The sequence below is a fragment of the Loxodonta africana genome, chromosome 25 (assembly GCF_030014295.1).
Source record: "Loxodonta africana isolate mLoxAfr1 chromosome 25, mLoxAfr1.hap2, whole genome shotgun sequence".
NCBI classification, from domain to species: Eukaryota; Metazoa; Chordata; class Mammalia; order Proboscidea; family Elephantidae; genus Loxodonta; species Loxodonta africana.
This window is the reverse complement of record NC_087366.1, coordinates 35,989,922-36,003,971: the sequence shown is the minus strand read 5'-3', so window position 1 is coordinate 36,003,971 and position 14,050 is coordinate 35,989,922. Positions and strand designations below refer to the sequence as shown.

Sequence of the window (14,050 nt, the reverse complement as noted above, 5' to 3'; positions counted from 1 at the left end):
GGCATGCCCCGCCGCTCGGGCTGAGCCTGCCCCGGCGGCCGCCCCCCTCCCCCCGCCCCCCCGGCCTCCCCGCCCCTCGCCCCGCACTTAGCGCCGGCCGCCGAGACCTGCTGCACTCGCCCGCGCGCGCGCGGCCCGTGTTCGCCCCGGTCTGGAGACCCGCCGCCGCGCCAGCCGAGCCCCCGCTGCAGCGCCCGCGGCGCCGCGCCGCCGCCCCGCCGCCCGCCCGCTCCCGTGCCGGCCGGGGGGACCTGCTGCCGCGGCTGCACCCACTCGCCCCGCGGCCCCCGCCTCTCGTGCGCCGGGGGCGCTGCGCGGGCGCCGAGACTTCGCGGGCTTTGCCGCCGCCGCCGCCCCTGCGGCCGCCGCCGCCGCTGGTGGGGGAGACGCGGGGTTGGGGGGGGAGGAGGGCGCGCGTGGTGCCGGCGGGGGGCGGCGGCGCCTCCTCCTCCTCCTCCTCCTGCGCCGCGGGCTCCTCGGACATGGCCGCGGCGGTGGCGGTGGCGGCCGCGTCCCGGCGGCAGTCGTGCTACCTGTGTGACCTGCCCCGCATGCCCTGGGCCATGATCTGGGACTTCACCGAGCCCGTGTGCCGCGGCTGTGTCAACTATGAGGGCGCCGATCGCGTCGAGTTTGTCATCGAGACGGCGCGGCAGCTCAAGCGGGCGCACGGCTGCTTCCAGGAGGGCCGCTCCCCGCCCGGCACCTCCGCTCCGGCCTCTGCCAAGCCGCCGCCGCTCTCGGCCAAGGACATCCTCCTGCAGCAGCAGCAGCAGCAGCTCGGCCACGGCGCTCCCGAGGCGGCCCCGCGCGCCCCGCAGGCCCTGGAGCGCTACCCGCTGGCGGCGGCCGCCGAGCGGCCCCCGCGCCTCGGCTCTGACTTCGGCGGGAGCCGCCAGGCGGCAGGCCTGGCCCAGGCGCCGACGCCGCAGCCGCCGCCCGTGAACGGCATACTGGTGCCCAACGGCTTTTCCAAGCTGGAGGAGCCGCCGGAGCTGAACCGCCAGAGCCCGAACCCGCGGCGCGGCCACGCCGTGCCTCCCACCCTGGTGCCGCTCATGAACGGCTCGGCCGCGCCGCTGCCCGCCGCGCTCAGCCTCAGCAGCCGCGCCGCCGCCGCCTCGCTGGCCGCGGTGACCGGGGCCGCGGCCGCGGCCGCCGCCGCCGCGGCCGGCCTGGGCCCCGCGCAGCCCGCCGAGCTGGGCGCGCACAAGCGGCCGGCGTCCGTGTCTAGCAGCGCGGCAGTGGAGCACGAGCAGCGCGAGGCGGCGGCCAAGGAGAAGGCGCCGCCGTCCGCGCACCGGGGCCCCGCCGACAGCCTCTCCGCCGCGGCCGGGGCCGCGGAGCTGGGCGCTGAGGGCGCGAGCAAAGGCCGCGGGCCGGGCGAGCAGGACTGGGTCAACAGGCCCAAGACCGTGCGTGACACGCTGCTGGCGCTGCACCAGCACGGCCACTCGGGGCCCTTCGAGAACAAGTTTAAGAAGGAGCCAGCCCTGACTGCAGGCAGGTTGTTGGGTTTCGAGGCCAACGGGGCCAACGGGTCTAAAGCAGGTAGGGGCGGCTGTGGAGTGAGTGGGTCTAGGGGAGAAGGGGGGACACAGAGCAGAGGAGGGAGTGTTCTTTCCACTCCCTGCTACCCCAACCCCCAGAAACAACAAACACCCAACTTCCTGATCTGCCTGAAGTGGAACCAGTGTTTAGTGGCAACGTGTTCATGTGCTGAAGCAGCATAACAGAGATGAGTCAGACTGGGTTGATAGGCACTGACACAGGGTTTTCCTTTCCCAGCACATTCTTGGACGGAGCGTGAGGGCATCTGGCACCTTTTAACCTGTTGGGGGACATGAACAATCACATGCATAGCCCAGACGTTGGGTATCTGCTGGCATGTGTAATTTTATCCTGCGTTAAATGTATCTTGATTAAAAACAGGTAGTTATGTACGTGTTATTTTGTGTAGTTCAGTTTTTGAAATCCCTGTGCTTTCAGAGCCTCCTAAGGATGTTTTGACTTGCCCATGCACTTGAAACTCCTGAGTGTTTATAAGCACATTGCTAGGGACTGAGAATTTTTTGATGAGCTTTGCTTAATGGTGGTAAAGATTCTTCTCAGTACACGTGCATTTATTCCCTCTTGTGTTCTTTTTATTTCTTTGTTTTCCTAGTTGCGAGAACAGCAAGGAAGAGGAAGCCTTCTCCAGAACCAGAAGGTGAAGTCGGGCCCCCCAAGATCAATGGAGAGGCCCAGCCTTGGCTGTCCACATCAACAGAAGGGCTCAAGATCCCCATGACTCCCACATCCTCTTTTGTGTCTCCACCCCCACCCACTGCCTCACCTCATTCCAACCGGACCACACCGCCTGAAGCGGCCCAGAATGGCCAGTCTCCCATGGCAGCCCTGATCTTAGTAGCAGACAATGCAGGGGGCAGTCATGCCTCCAAAGATGCCAACCAGGTTCACTCCACTACCAGGAGGAATAGCAGCAGTCCACCCTCTCCATCCTCTATGAACCAAAGAAGGCTGGGCCCCAGAGATGTGGGGGGCCAGGGGGCTGGCAGCACAGGAGGACTGGAGCCCGTGCACCCTGCCAGCCTTCCGGACTCCTCTCTGGCAGCCAGCGCCCCTCTGTGCTGCACCCTCTGCCATGAGCGGCTGGAGGATACGCACTTTGTGCAGTGTCCCTCCGTCCCTTCACACAAGTTCTGCTTCCCTTGCTCCAGACAAAGCATCAAACAGCAGGGAGCTAGTGGAGAGGTCTATTGTCCCAGTGGGGAAAAATGCCCTCTTGTGGGCTCCAATGTCCCCTGGGCCTTTATGCAGGGGGAAATTGCAACCATCCTTGCTGGAGATGTGAAAGTGAAAAAAGAGAGAGACTCGTGACTTTCCGGTTTCAGAAAAACCCAATGATTACCCTTAACTAAAACTGCTTGAATTGTATATATATCTTCATATATATATATATATCCAAGACAAGGGAAATGTAGACTTCATAAACATGGCTGTATAATTTTGATTTTTTTTTTTGAATACATTGTGTTTCTATATTTTTTTTTTTTGACGACAAAAGGTATGTACTTATAAAGGTATCTTTTTCTTTTGTTAACGTTATTAGCATATCTTTGTGCTTTATTATCCTGGTGACAGTTACTGTTCAATGTAGGCTGTGACTTGCGCTGCTTTTTTAGAGCACTTGGCAAATCAGAAATGCTTCTAGCTGTATTTGTGTGCACTTATTTTAAAAAGAAAAAAAAAGCCAAATACATTTTCTGACATTGTAAGATTGCCTTACTGTCTGTTATTCCTTAACTGCTGGCCCCTTTCTCAGGCTGGAGGCCAACTGGTGGAAAAGGAAAGGAATTGAGTGAAGGGGGCACTGTTGTGAAGTGGGTTTGCCACTGGGAAATGTCACCAGGTTGACCCCAAACCATTGTCCTCTTAGAGTAATAATAAGGAGATAGATTTCTAATCTGTATTTTGTTCTTAACATTAAGTTCTTGAGATACTGGTGACTGAGAGGTGCTGCTGAGAGATTTTCAGGATTGTGCGTGCTGTTGGGGGGGGGGTTAAGGCAAAGTTGACCACTGTTCACTGTCCACATGATCAGTTGTAAGATTACAATGCTGCATGCTAGTTGGTTGCATAATACACAGTTTCAATGATGGAAGGTGGTTATAATGGGTGGCAGTGTGCACAGCATGGCACTGCCACCTTTGAACAGAGCCTGGCTCTGCAGCGCCACTTCATCTTTTTAAACACCCTAGCTAGAGCTCTGTTGTTGTTGCTGTCTCTTTTCCTTTGAAAAAAGTCACAAGAGAAGTTACAGTGCAGTGAACCTGGAGATAGTGGGATTGGTTTTGTTTCTGTTTGTTTTGTTTTTTATCATTTACCTGTAGTGCTATCGCTGTTGATACTGTCACCTACACCCTGTTTGTAGTGAGTGTTAAATACAGTATGGTACAATGACAGTAACAGCCGGGAGGCGCTGCCAGGACTGCCCGTGGGCATATCAGTGACAGCCCCAATGTGGGTGGAGGAAACCTGTAATTTCCTTCTTACATGTGTTTGAAATATCAAGTGAATAATACTGTTCTTCTGGAAAAAAAATGATAAACTAGTGAAAATGAAAGAAATTAAAGGTTTTACATGATAGATAGGCCCCACTTCTTAAACTATTTTTAGAAGCCTTTTGTAAACTAATTTCTCCTGATCACTATTTTGCATCAGTAAAATGATTTTTTTTTAAACCAATAAATCATCATTTATTAGAAATAGTTGTCTCACAGTGATACTGGTTTTTCTTTTGTGCTGTTATGATTTAACATTGACAGGAACACTATTTTAACTCCTTTCGGGTGTTTGTAACTTGGCTATATGATTAGGCTGAATCAGGGCTTCAGGGTCTACTACGATTTATGTGTATTGGTCACAACCAAGCATTTGTTTTAATTTGGAAATATAAATGATTACCAATTTTGGATCTTTTTTTTTTAGCTTATGTTTTTGTCATTTTTAAATTACTCAAAATGTTTTTTAACGGTCAAGTTATTAACTCCTGAAATTCAGATACTGCACCAGATATAGTATTTTTTCATAGCATTTTTTAACAAGTGCACCTATTATTAACGCTCTGCACATACCTGTTACCAGTCATTGTTACATTACAAACAGACTTGCATGGTTAACCAGTTGGTCATTATACTTTTTTTTTTTTTTTAATTGGAATATATATATGCCTCAGATCAGACTGGTTTCTTATGTAAATGCACACATGCAGAAACAGTCAATTCTAAATGCCAGTGAAGACTTTTGTAAAGAATTCAACTATTACAATTTGCTGTATAAATGTGTATCTAGGCACTTTATTAAAAACTGGAATTTGACCTCATAGGTGTTACAAGTTGATCAGTCATTTGACCTGATTTGTTGTAGCTATCTGTACCTTTTGCAATATTAATACAGATAAGCTTTCCAAAAAGATTAATAAAGAAACATCCTGCTGTTTTGGGTTAAGAAGGAGCCCTGGTGGCACAGTGGTTAAGTGCTCGGCTGCTAACCAAAAGGTTGGTGGTTGGCTCTGCAGGAGAAAGATGTGGCAGTATGTTTCCAGTAAGATTTACAGCCTTGGAAACCCTATGGGGCAGTTCTACTCTGTCCTACAGAGTCGCTGTGAGTCAGAATCGACTCGATAGCAGTGGGTTTGGTTTGGTATCCAGCTGCGGAAAAGACAACCTGAGATATCTCTGTGCTGGTGTTCAAGGAGGAGAATATGAACAGCTTAAAGGGCTGTGTGTTGAGGTTACTTAAAAAATAAGATCTGCAGAAGTCTGCCTGGCCCTTGGGTAGCCTTCCTAGAAGGCTTGCAGCTGAAAAATGTTGATCTGGGTTATTTTTCTGGTAATTCTCTTGAGAAGTTAAAAAGTTAACATCATTGGGACATGGGTTTGATCTTGTGTTGTACCTGACAACGGTGCAGAGATTCTCCACAACTAGATAAAAATGTCAGAAAGCTACTTACTGTACATGGGCAGTATCAGATTTCAAATCCTAACATGTCAGCTGTGCTTTTAATACTCAGAATTTTAGGGTATGGGGTCTTGAAGCTTTCCCTTTTTTTGCTTTAACAGTTTATAGAATTTAACAGATAACACTGTCTTTCATGTGGCCTCACATTAAAAGTTATGGGAACGTACACATGGTTTACAACTTTTACTATACACCTTTCCTTGGCCACCAAGTATTTTAAAAGTGTGCCACCTTTTAACCTTTACTCTTTTCTAAGTTGAAGGTGATACTTTTTCTATATATGATGATACTCATGTCAACTTGAGTGAGTGTAATCTCAGATATCAACATTATTATATTCTAAAATCACTATGGAAATATCACCTGCATTCTGTCATTTGTCAGATTTACAGTTCCTTTTTTTTTTTTTCATTAACTTTTTAGCATTAAATAAAAATAAAATTGGGAGCACTGAACATCTTCTCAGGCCTTTTTTAATGTTTTAAAGTAAGTGTAGCATGGGCTGTTGTTTTAATTGCTAATGGCAATGTGACTAAAGGTCTTTTGGGGTTTGGGCCTGGGGTTTTACCGGAACTACAGAACAGGAGATAAAAGACATGAAACAAAACGCAACTGATGGTAGGAAAAAAAGTACCAGGGACTGGGGAAACAGCAATTGGATAGGGGGACAGATAAAACAGAAGAGCTGAACAAAATGTGACCAGTAAGCACTTGTTTACCTTTCGACTTGAAATAGAGCCAGCCATTCTGCAACAATAGATGGGAAGAAGATAGTGACGACATTAAAAGGACTGTCAAGACAGGGAGCTGCTCTCTGGAAAGCTTTGGAATGAAGCAGCCATGTTGGGCCATAGGAAGTGGACTGAAAACAAAAGAAAGAAAAAGCCTAGACTTGGGAAAGCTTTGGAATCCATAAGCACCAGAGCCATGTGTGAGCTTAACTGGTGTCTTTAAACCTTAATTTATAAATAGAGATAAAACGTGGAAAGCCCCAAGATAGGTTTTTAAACTGTCTACTGTCATACAGTAAGAAATTCCCTAGATGTTTGCAGCTTTACTGTTTATTGATCAATGTCTTGGCAGAGTTCTCCATGAAAGGAAATTGAGAAACTTAATGATTTCAGGATAGGATATACATAGACTTAACTCTGTTTTAAGTAGTGATATTGATACACTAGACTAACAGTGAAAGTGTACTTGAATTTCATTAAGGTTGGTCCAGTAACTTGGGGGCCCATCGCTGAATATATTTTTAGAAACTTGTCATTATTAGTACCCTGTTTAAGACAGTTTCCAAGAAACTGTGTTCTTAGTAAGTTTACAGATGAACATGATTTTTCATTTAATAATTCGATTAAAACAGGTGAAACTATCAATGTTTGTTTTTTAACTTAGAAGTGCTAACTTGTGTTTTTAGTGAAATTTAAAATAGTGTGGCTGGCAGAAATCATTTTTTTAAATTTCAAAAGCTCCTCCCGGAGATGAACTTTAATGATTGCATTTAGTTTTTTCAGACTCTTGATGTGACAGATGCCTTTGTTTATTCCCCAAAGGGGAGGAAAGTTAGAGGGAAAATATGCAACTCCTTTTAGTTTCTAGACTTTAAATCCTTCATTACTCAAAGTTGTTTTGCATATTTGGTTAGTGGAGAGTAAAATGTTTCTCTTCCTGATTCCTAAGTGTATACGTGGAATCATTCAGAAAAATGTTCAGTCGTGAGTAGGCCACTAGAAGGCCTGAGTCACCCTCATTTGCCTGCCTTTTGTTCATAGGGAGCAGCAGAGTAAGAACCACCTTTCCTCTGTCACAGACCAAGGTCAGCCTGTACCAATGAATGAAGTACATATTTACCCACTTCATCATCTGGGCTTCTAGAAGTCAGGAGAAGGTGTTTAACACCTTCAGTGCCACTGGTAAGACTGCCGGCAACCAAAGTATTACAATAAAAAATGATAGGTGTGACTTCTCAGATTAATTGACTGTCTAGATCCCTTGTTTCTATTGACGGCCTGCATTTTCCTCAATTATTAACCCCTCCTTGTAATTTAAAAGGTACAGAAGTACACAAATCAATTTGTGAATGACTCATTAGCAGTTGGAAGATGGAAAATGACTGGATTTATGGATTATCTGTGGATTCCTCTGTTAATCCACAGATAAATCCACAACTGGGAATAGCCACACTGTCCCTATTTACCACTAACAAGTTAATTTATGCCTGATTTGACACTCAGCTTTGTTTTACCTTATCAGACTACTATTGCTTCCTCATGTCAGTTGAACTTAAGATGCTTGATTTAAAATACTTTTCCTTTGCTTCATTAATTTTTAAGGTATAATTTATTTTTAAAAAGGTTCTAGAATATGAGATCTATATTTCTACTGGTTTTTATCGCAGAATATTTTACACCTTTGCCAGGCACTAAACACCATAAAACAATCCATACAAGCCGTACAAAAGGTATTTTAGGGCAAAAAATGAACCCATGGGCAAGCCATTATTGAGACTCCTCGAGACATGGTGTCTTAAAAGCTTTTATTTTAATCTGAAAAACAACTGAGTAAAATCTCCTTATTGGAACAACCCTATTACAATGGTGTAGTTTCAAATAGTCTTAAATACTCCTTTGATAAATTGTGGAATCACTCTTTAAAGACTCACACTAGCTCAAAATCTTCGTAGAACAGCCTTCAGTGCAAGTAATAACATTTATTGGTTGTAATACTTGATGACAAAACCAGCCATGAAATTTATCTAGGAGAGAGACAATTCTGGAGGCTAGACTAGACTATGGAATTCCTAATTTAAGTTGTGAGTATCAACACAGTGGTTGATCTTACTCACCCTTTGTATGGGCTTTGGAAATTAGATTGCATAATCTAAAGAGCCTCCTTCAGCAATTCAGCAGAAGCCTTTGAGGCTGAGATAAAACATCCTGTGCAGGGTAATAATGTCACATTTGAATAGTTCTAAATATAGTTTATTTTGGAGAAAATGAACTGTTACATGATCTCTAGATCCCATTACATACCACTTTCACTTAGCAATATTATTTCTTTCTTTACATGTCTGATTATCATCAGTAAACATTCAGATGCCCATTAAGGGACAGGCATCATACACAACAATTGAGTTATGGTTCTGTGATTTGTAGGCATTGAGGTAGCCACTTGGGCAGAAAATATTTAGGTCACTGCAAATTTCTCTGCCATTTAGAAAAATCTTTCCTATTACAGTTGTATTACAGTTTAAATGCAATATTTTGAACTTTATGTGTGGCTATTTATGTCTCTAGGGGAAAAAAAAAAAAAAAAAAAACAGAAGCAACATTTCACCAGAGCTCGGGGGCCTGAATTTATTTTAATGTACAGCCAGTAACCAGTTGCTATCCAGTCGATTCGGACTCATGGCGCCCATGGAATGAGCATTTTAAAGGTGAACCACAAATGATTTTTACCTTCTGTCATTATATAATTTTGAAACATTTGCTGTGTCAGTAAGAGTTCTGTAGAGAAGTAAAATGTAGGAGGAAGGATTGTCTGAGCCTGAATAAATCAGCATTTCTTTACACACGGGCCTGAAACTGTGTCAACTGCAAAACAGAAACGGGTTGTTTCTACTTTAACCGAGGCTGAAAGCTTGTTACTCCCATTTTGTTATTTCTTCCTGCAAACAGCAATTCAATTAATTAGTTCTTTTTGGTGATAAAAGATAAAGATTTATTGTACCCCTTATACAATTGAAATCAGAATTTCACAGAAGGGTCACAGTCATTAGGGAAGTTTTGGAATACTATTCTCTTAATAAGCACCATATGGTTTGCTGCTATTATTTAACGCCTCCCAAGCAGGCACATCCTTCGAGGCTTTGAACAGCCAAGAGTCTAGGCCCCAGCTTTTGTGGAGCTTCCCAATCAGTGCCACAGGCTGGGAACGTCATAGTTTGCTGAGTTAAGGATACTGGTACCGTATTTGCAAGAGTTCACCACCAGTTGGTTTCCTCCCAGGAGATGAGAAAACAGTTAAGACTAAATTCTTACTTGGAGAACTGAGTCTCTAGATTTTCCATCCGGAGCGACTATGGAATTCTGACGTAGGAACACAGTCCTAAATCCAAAGTGGTTTTGCACAATAAATTCATTAAGCCCAGTTTGCACCATCACACATGTAAGGGGCTGCTGGGCCGCATTATCTTCATCCAAATAAAGAGACCACATGGATAAATAATCGAGGCTTGGTCAAAACTGTCAAATTGTAGCTTTTTCTTTTTTAATTTTTTATTCTTCGGAATGAGGAAACCCTGGTGGCGCAGGGGGTAAGTGCTAAAGCTGCCAACCAAAAGGTCAGCAGCTCGAATCCGCCAGGCGCTCCTTGGGAACTCTATGGGGCGGTTCTACTCTGTCCTGTAGGGTCGCTATAAGTCGGAATCAACTCGACAGCATTGGGTTATTGTTCAGAATGATGCTTTTTGAAAGAAAACAGCTCGCAGCCCTGCCAAGTCCTGTTTACTCGAGGGGAAGGAAAGGGGAGGAGGCTCCCTCACTCTGAAGCCGCCTGCGAGGAGACCTCGCTGTGGTTTCCAGTGTGGCACACTGACTCACTCCGCGCCCGTGTTTATTTATTCTAGAACTTTTCCCTGGTTCCCGCACCACCCGGAACACACGCCCCGGCCGGGCTTTGCAGAAGCCGGGCAGCAGCGCGCAGCCCAAGTCCCGCCCCGGCCCTTCCCTCGCGCGGAGGGCGTCCCCGCCGCTGCGAGCGCGCACGGCCCGGCAGGTCTCGGATGCCTGCACCCCGCTTCGGGCACGCGGGGGCCGCGTGAACCCAGGCCGGCGCCTCAGGTGGCCGAGCTCAGCGCCGAGACGGGGAGAAGCCGTGGGGACAGGAGGACGGATTCTGCGTCCGGAAATGGCTGGGCGCGCGCGGCCCTGCCTACTCGGACCACTCCCCGCCTGCCTGGCTTCCCTCTCCCGCCGCTGGACCCTGGCCTGTCCCCGAGCGCCGGGACCAGCCAGAGCAGCAGCTGCCGCGGCTATAATTAGAGGGGCGACGCGGCTCGGGGCAGCCTAATCCCCCCGCGCCCCCCGCCCGCGTTCCCGGGGAGGAATGCGCGAGTGTGTGCGCGGGTGTCGGCCCGCGGTGCCTGCCCCCCCTGGATCGGGTCGGGTCACAGCGTGGTGAACCAAATAAAGTAAAAGGCCTGGCTCCTGCGGGGCGAGCGCAGAGGGAGGAACGTGCCGTCCAGCTCAGGGGTGTGGCGTGTCCCCTGTTGCCCAGAAAAGATCAAATGCGTGTCAGCAACAGCCGTGGCTGCCTTCCGCAAGGGTCCCTGACGCGGTGCAGGCTGTCCTGGGTGGATTTTCAAAGTCGGAGATGGCACAGGACAAGAGCCGCCCCAAATGTCGCTCCCTTTTTGGAAATCATGGTGCTGACTTTTTTTTTTTTTTTTTTAAAGGCTGTGGCTATAATAAGGCAAAATGTTCCATGCTTGTGGAGTAAACACGCATGTTTCAAGGGGCATCTGTGTTAGCAGAAAGCACGCTAATGTGCGGTGCATGTTAATAAAAACGTATTTATTAAGCAAACCTTGAGACATGCCCATATGGGGATTGCCAAATCAAATAAAGTACTATCAAAACTGACTGCCTAAAAGGGAGTTGCGTTTTTATAGAGAGAACTTCCATTTAAATTAGGGGAAAAAAGTCTTCTCTGATCATAACACTACTGGGCGCTGAGGCACCACTCAAATAATTCTATTTTTTATCAACTATTCAATTTAATTCTCTGAAATAATATTTTAAACAACAACAACGACGTGGCTCATCCTTTTAAAAAATGACATTAATTCATCTCAGGTTTTGGAATGGGGGTTGGCTAGCACAAGTGAGGACTTCGCTGCGGGTCACGTGTTGTACAATTGTTTAAGTCATTGTTTAAAAGTGATTGTGGTGGATTGATCGGGAGGCTAACAAAATAAGGCCTTGCTTCGGGCTTGAGAATACCTATTCTCACAGCCCTGCCAAAGACTTTCTTCGCCAACTTATTTTTCTTTCCAGATAATAGGCACAAAAACCACTTTTGAAGCTTTTGATGGAAAACAGCCCACTCCTTATATATTTTATCTAGGAACCTGGGTGCCTCTTCAGATTGAAATGTGAGCCCTGTGAAGTTACATCTGCTCTTTTCCTGTGGCTGTTTGTCTTGACACAGCACCAGTGCTGTCACTATCGCTCCAAACTTTTACAAAGGTCTTTGAAAGCGAGCTCTGCTGAGAACGCAAATTCAAGTTACAAAAACACACCTCAGAATTGTCCAGTTCTGGCCCCAAGATAAAAGCCTCTGGAAATAAAAAATAATCTCCAGGTGATCTTGGGCCTTCTGTGGTCATCTCAGGTAATTCAATTAAATTTTGGTCTTCATTTTGCAATTATTAAAAAAAGAATAATAATACAGATATGTTTGCCACTTACCTCAGAGAGAAGATCCTTAGGTTTGCACTCGACAACTAGCCTAAAGGTTGGTGGTTCAAACCCACCTAGCCTTGCCATGGAAGAAAGGCCTGGCAATTTGCTTCTGTATAGATTACAGCCAAGAAAACCCTCTAGAGCATAGTTCTACCTTGTAACACATGGGGTCACCATGAATCGAAACTGACTTGACCATAATGGGTTTTATCTCAGAGGAGGCTAAGAAATCTAATAGGGCAATCTCTACCGTAGGTTCTTAGCTATTCTTCTATCAGCCACATGGGAAGGCACTGGATCTGTGTGACACAGGGCATTGCTAGGTACCTGGACTCAGTGAATGTGTGCCACTCTAAAATTACAGACTTGGTTATCATGCTGAAGAGGGTACTAGCAAACTGTTCAGGCAACACTGGAGAGAAGGGGCTCCCCCTGCTGTCATCACAGAAGACGAGTTATCTCTGAAGCCCTATGTATAAACAATACCTAGGGCCCCCACTGAGTGTGGAGCACAGAACCAGATGATTTATGAAATTACCATCACCTTGGGGGGTGGGGGCATACAGTTGTATTAGACATAACATACAAACCACAAATAAAATGAATATTTTTATAAAAAGGTTTTATGCTCAGATTCATTTACTGAAGGGTCTGCCTACCTGTAAGCCACCAAAATGGTCTACCTCAGTCTATTTATGGTTTTAAAAGTAAGGATAGTATTTGTTATGGCTGGTGGCAGGTGGGGAGGTAAGGATATATTTCAGCATATTGAGCTTATAGAGTGTTTTTAAAGCTTCATTGAAATAGTAAAAGCCTACAAATACACATGAAGAAAAAAAAGAACATCTTCACTGAGTTTTGACCTCAGTAAAAATGTTGGATTTGTAAAAAATGGTTTTATTTTCTTGTACATCACGCTTCTCTACCCAGGAACTAATAGATCCATAAGTAAGCCTTCAGAGGTCATAAGCAGTTGGGTTTGTCGGCCACAAATTTGGAGCATTGGAAGGGATGTATCCAAGGTCTCAGAGCCTGAGGACTTCCGTAGTTAGTTACCACCAACTGTCTGAAAGTTCGTTGTACTGAGATGGCTTTCGTGTTTCAGTGACGCTGGAAGCTATGCCACTGGTATTTCAAATACCAGCAGGGCCACCCATGGTGGATAGGTTTCAGTGGGGCTTCCAGACTAAGACAGACTAGGAAGAAAGGCCTCACTATCTACTCCTGAAAATTAGCCAAAGGAAACCTAATGGATAGCATGGAAGAAAAATTGAAGTTGTCAAGGATTTCACTCTACTTGGATCAGCAATCAAGTTTCATGAAAGCAGTAGTCAAGAAACCAAATGATGTATGCACTGGGCAAATCTGCTGTGAAAGCAAGGATGTTACTTTGATGACCAAGGTGCACCTGAACCGAGCTATATAGTCTTTTCAATGGCCTTATATGTATATGAAAGCCGAACAATGGAAAAAGAAGACAGAAGAAGAATTGATGCATTTGAATTGTGGTGTTGGTGAAGAATATTGAGTACATCACGGACTGCCAGAAGAACTGAAAGACTGGCAGCTCAAACCCACCTGAGGCGCCTCAGAAGTAAGGCCTGGCAATCTGATTCCAAAAGCTCGCAACTTTGAAAACCCTATGGAATTACTGGTTCAACAACAGACACATAGACCAATGGAACAGAATTGAGAACACAGAAGTAAACCTATCCATGGGCAGGTGATCTTCGACAAAGAGTTGAAGTCCATTCAATGGGGAACAAACAGTCTCTTTAACAAATGGTGCTGGCAAAACTGAATATCCATTTGCAGAAAAATGAAACATTTGATAACATGGATGAATCTGGAGGACATTATACTGAGTGAAGTAAGTCAATCACAAAAGGACATATATTGTATGGTCTCACTTTTATAAAAAGTCAAAAATAGGTATACACATAGAAAGAAACATTCTTTGACAGCTACCAGGGATGGGAGGGGGCGGGAGGGGTAATCACTTGCTAAATGGTAGTTACCTGTTATTTCTGCTGATAGGAAAGGCAATACACAATATGGAGGAA

General features: G+C 46.0%; 1 protein-coding gene across 2 annotated transcripts; it reads left to right on the top strand.

The window, feature by feature from the left end:
- The first annotated feature begins 443 nt into the window (after positions 1 to 443).
- IRF2BP2 (interferon regulatory factor 2 binding protein 2) lies at positions 444 to 8,873 on the top strand. 2 transcript variants are annotated; one of them, XM_064276685.1, is made up of 2 exons: positions 444 to 1,503; positions 2,165 to 8,873. In XM_064276685.1, the coding sequence occupies exons 1-2, from the start codon at positions 483 to 485 to the stop codon at positions 2,878 to 2,880; spliced, it is 1,737 nt and encodes a 578-aa protein (XP_064132755.1). In that variant the 5' UTR covers positions 444 to 482; the 3' UTR covers positions 2,881 to 8,873. The 2 variants fall into 2 exon arrangements, with proteins under 2 accessions (XP_064132755.1, XP_010589321.3); XM_010591019.3 differs by having other exon boundaries at positions 444 to 1,551.
- Positions 8,874 to 14,050: the final 5,177 nt, after the last annotated feature.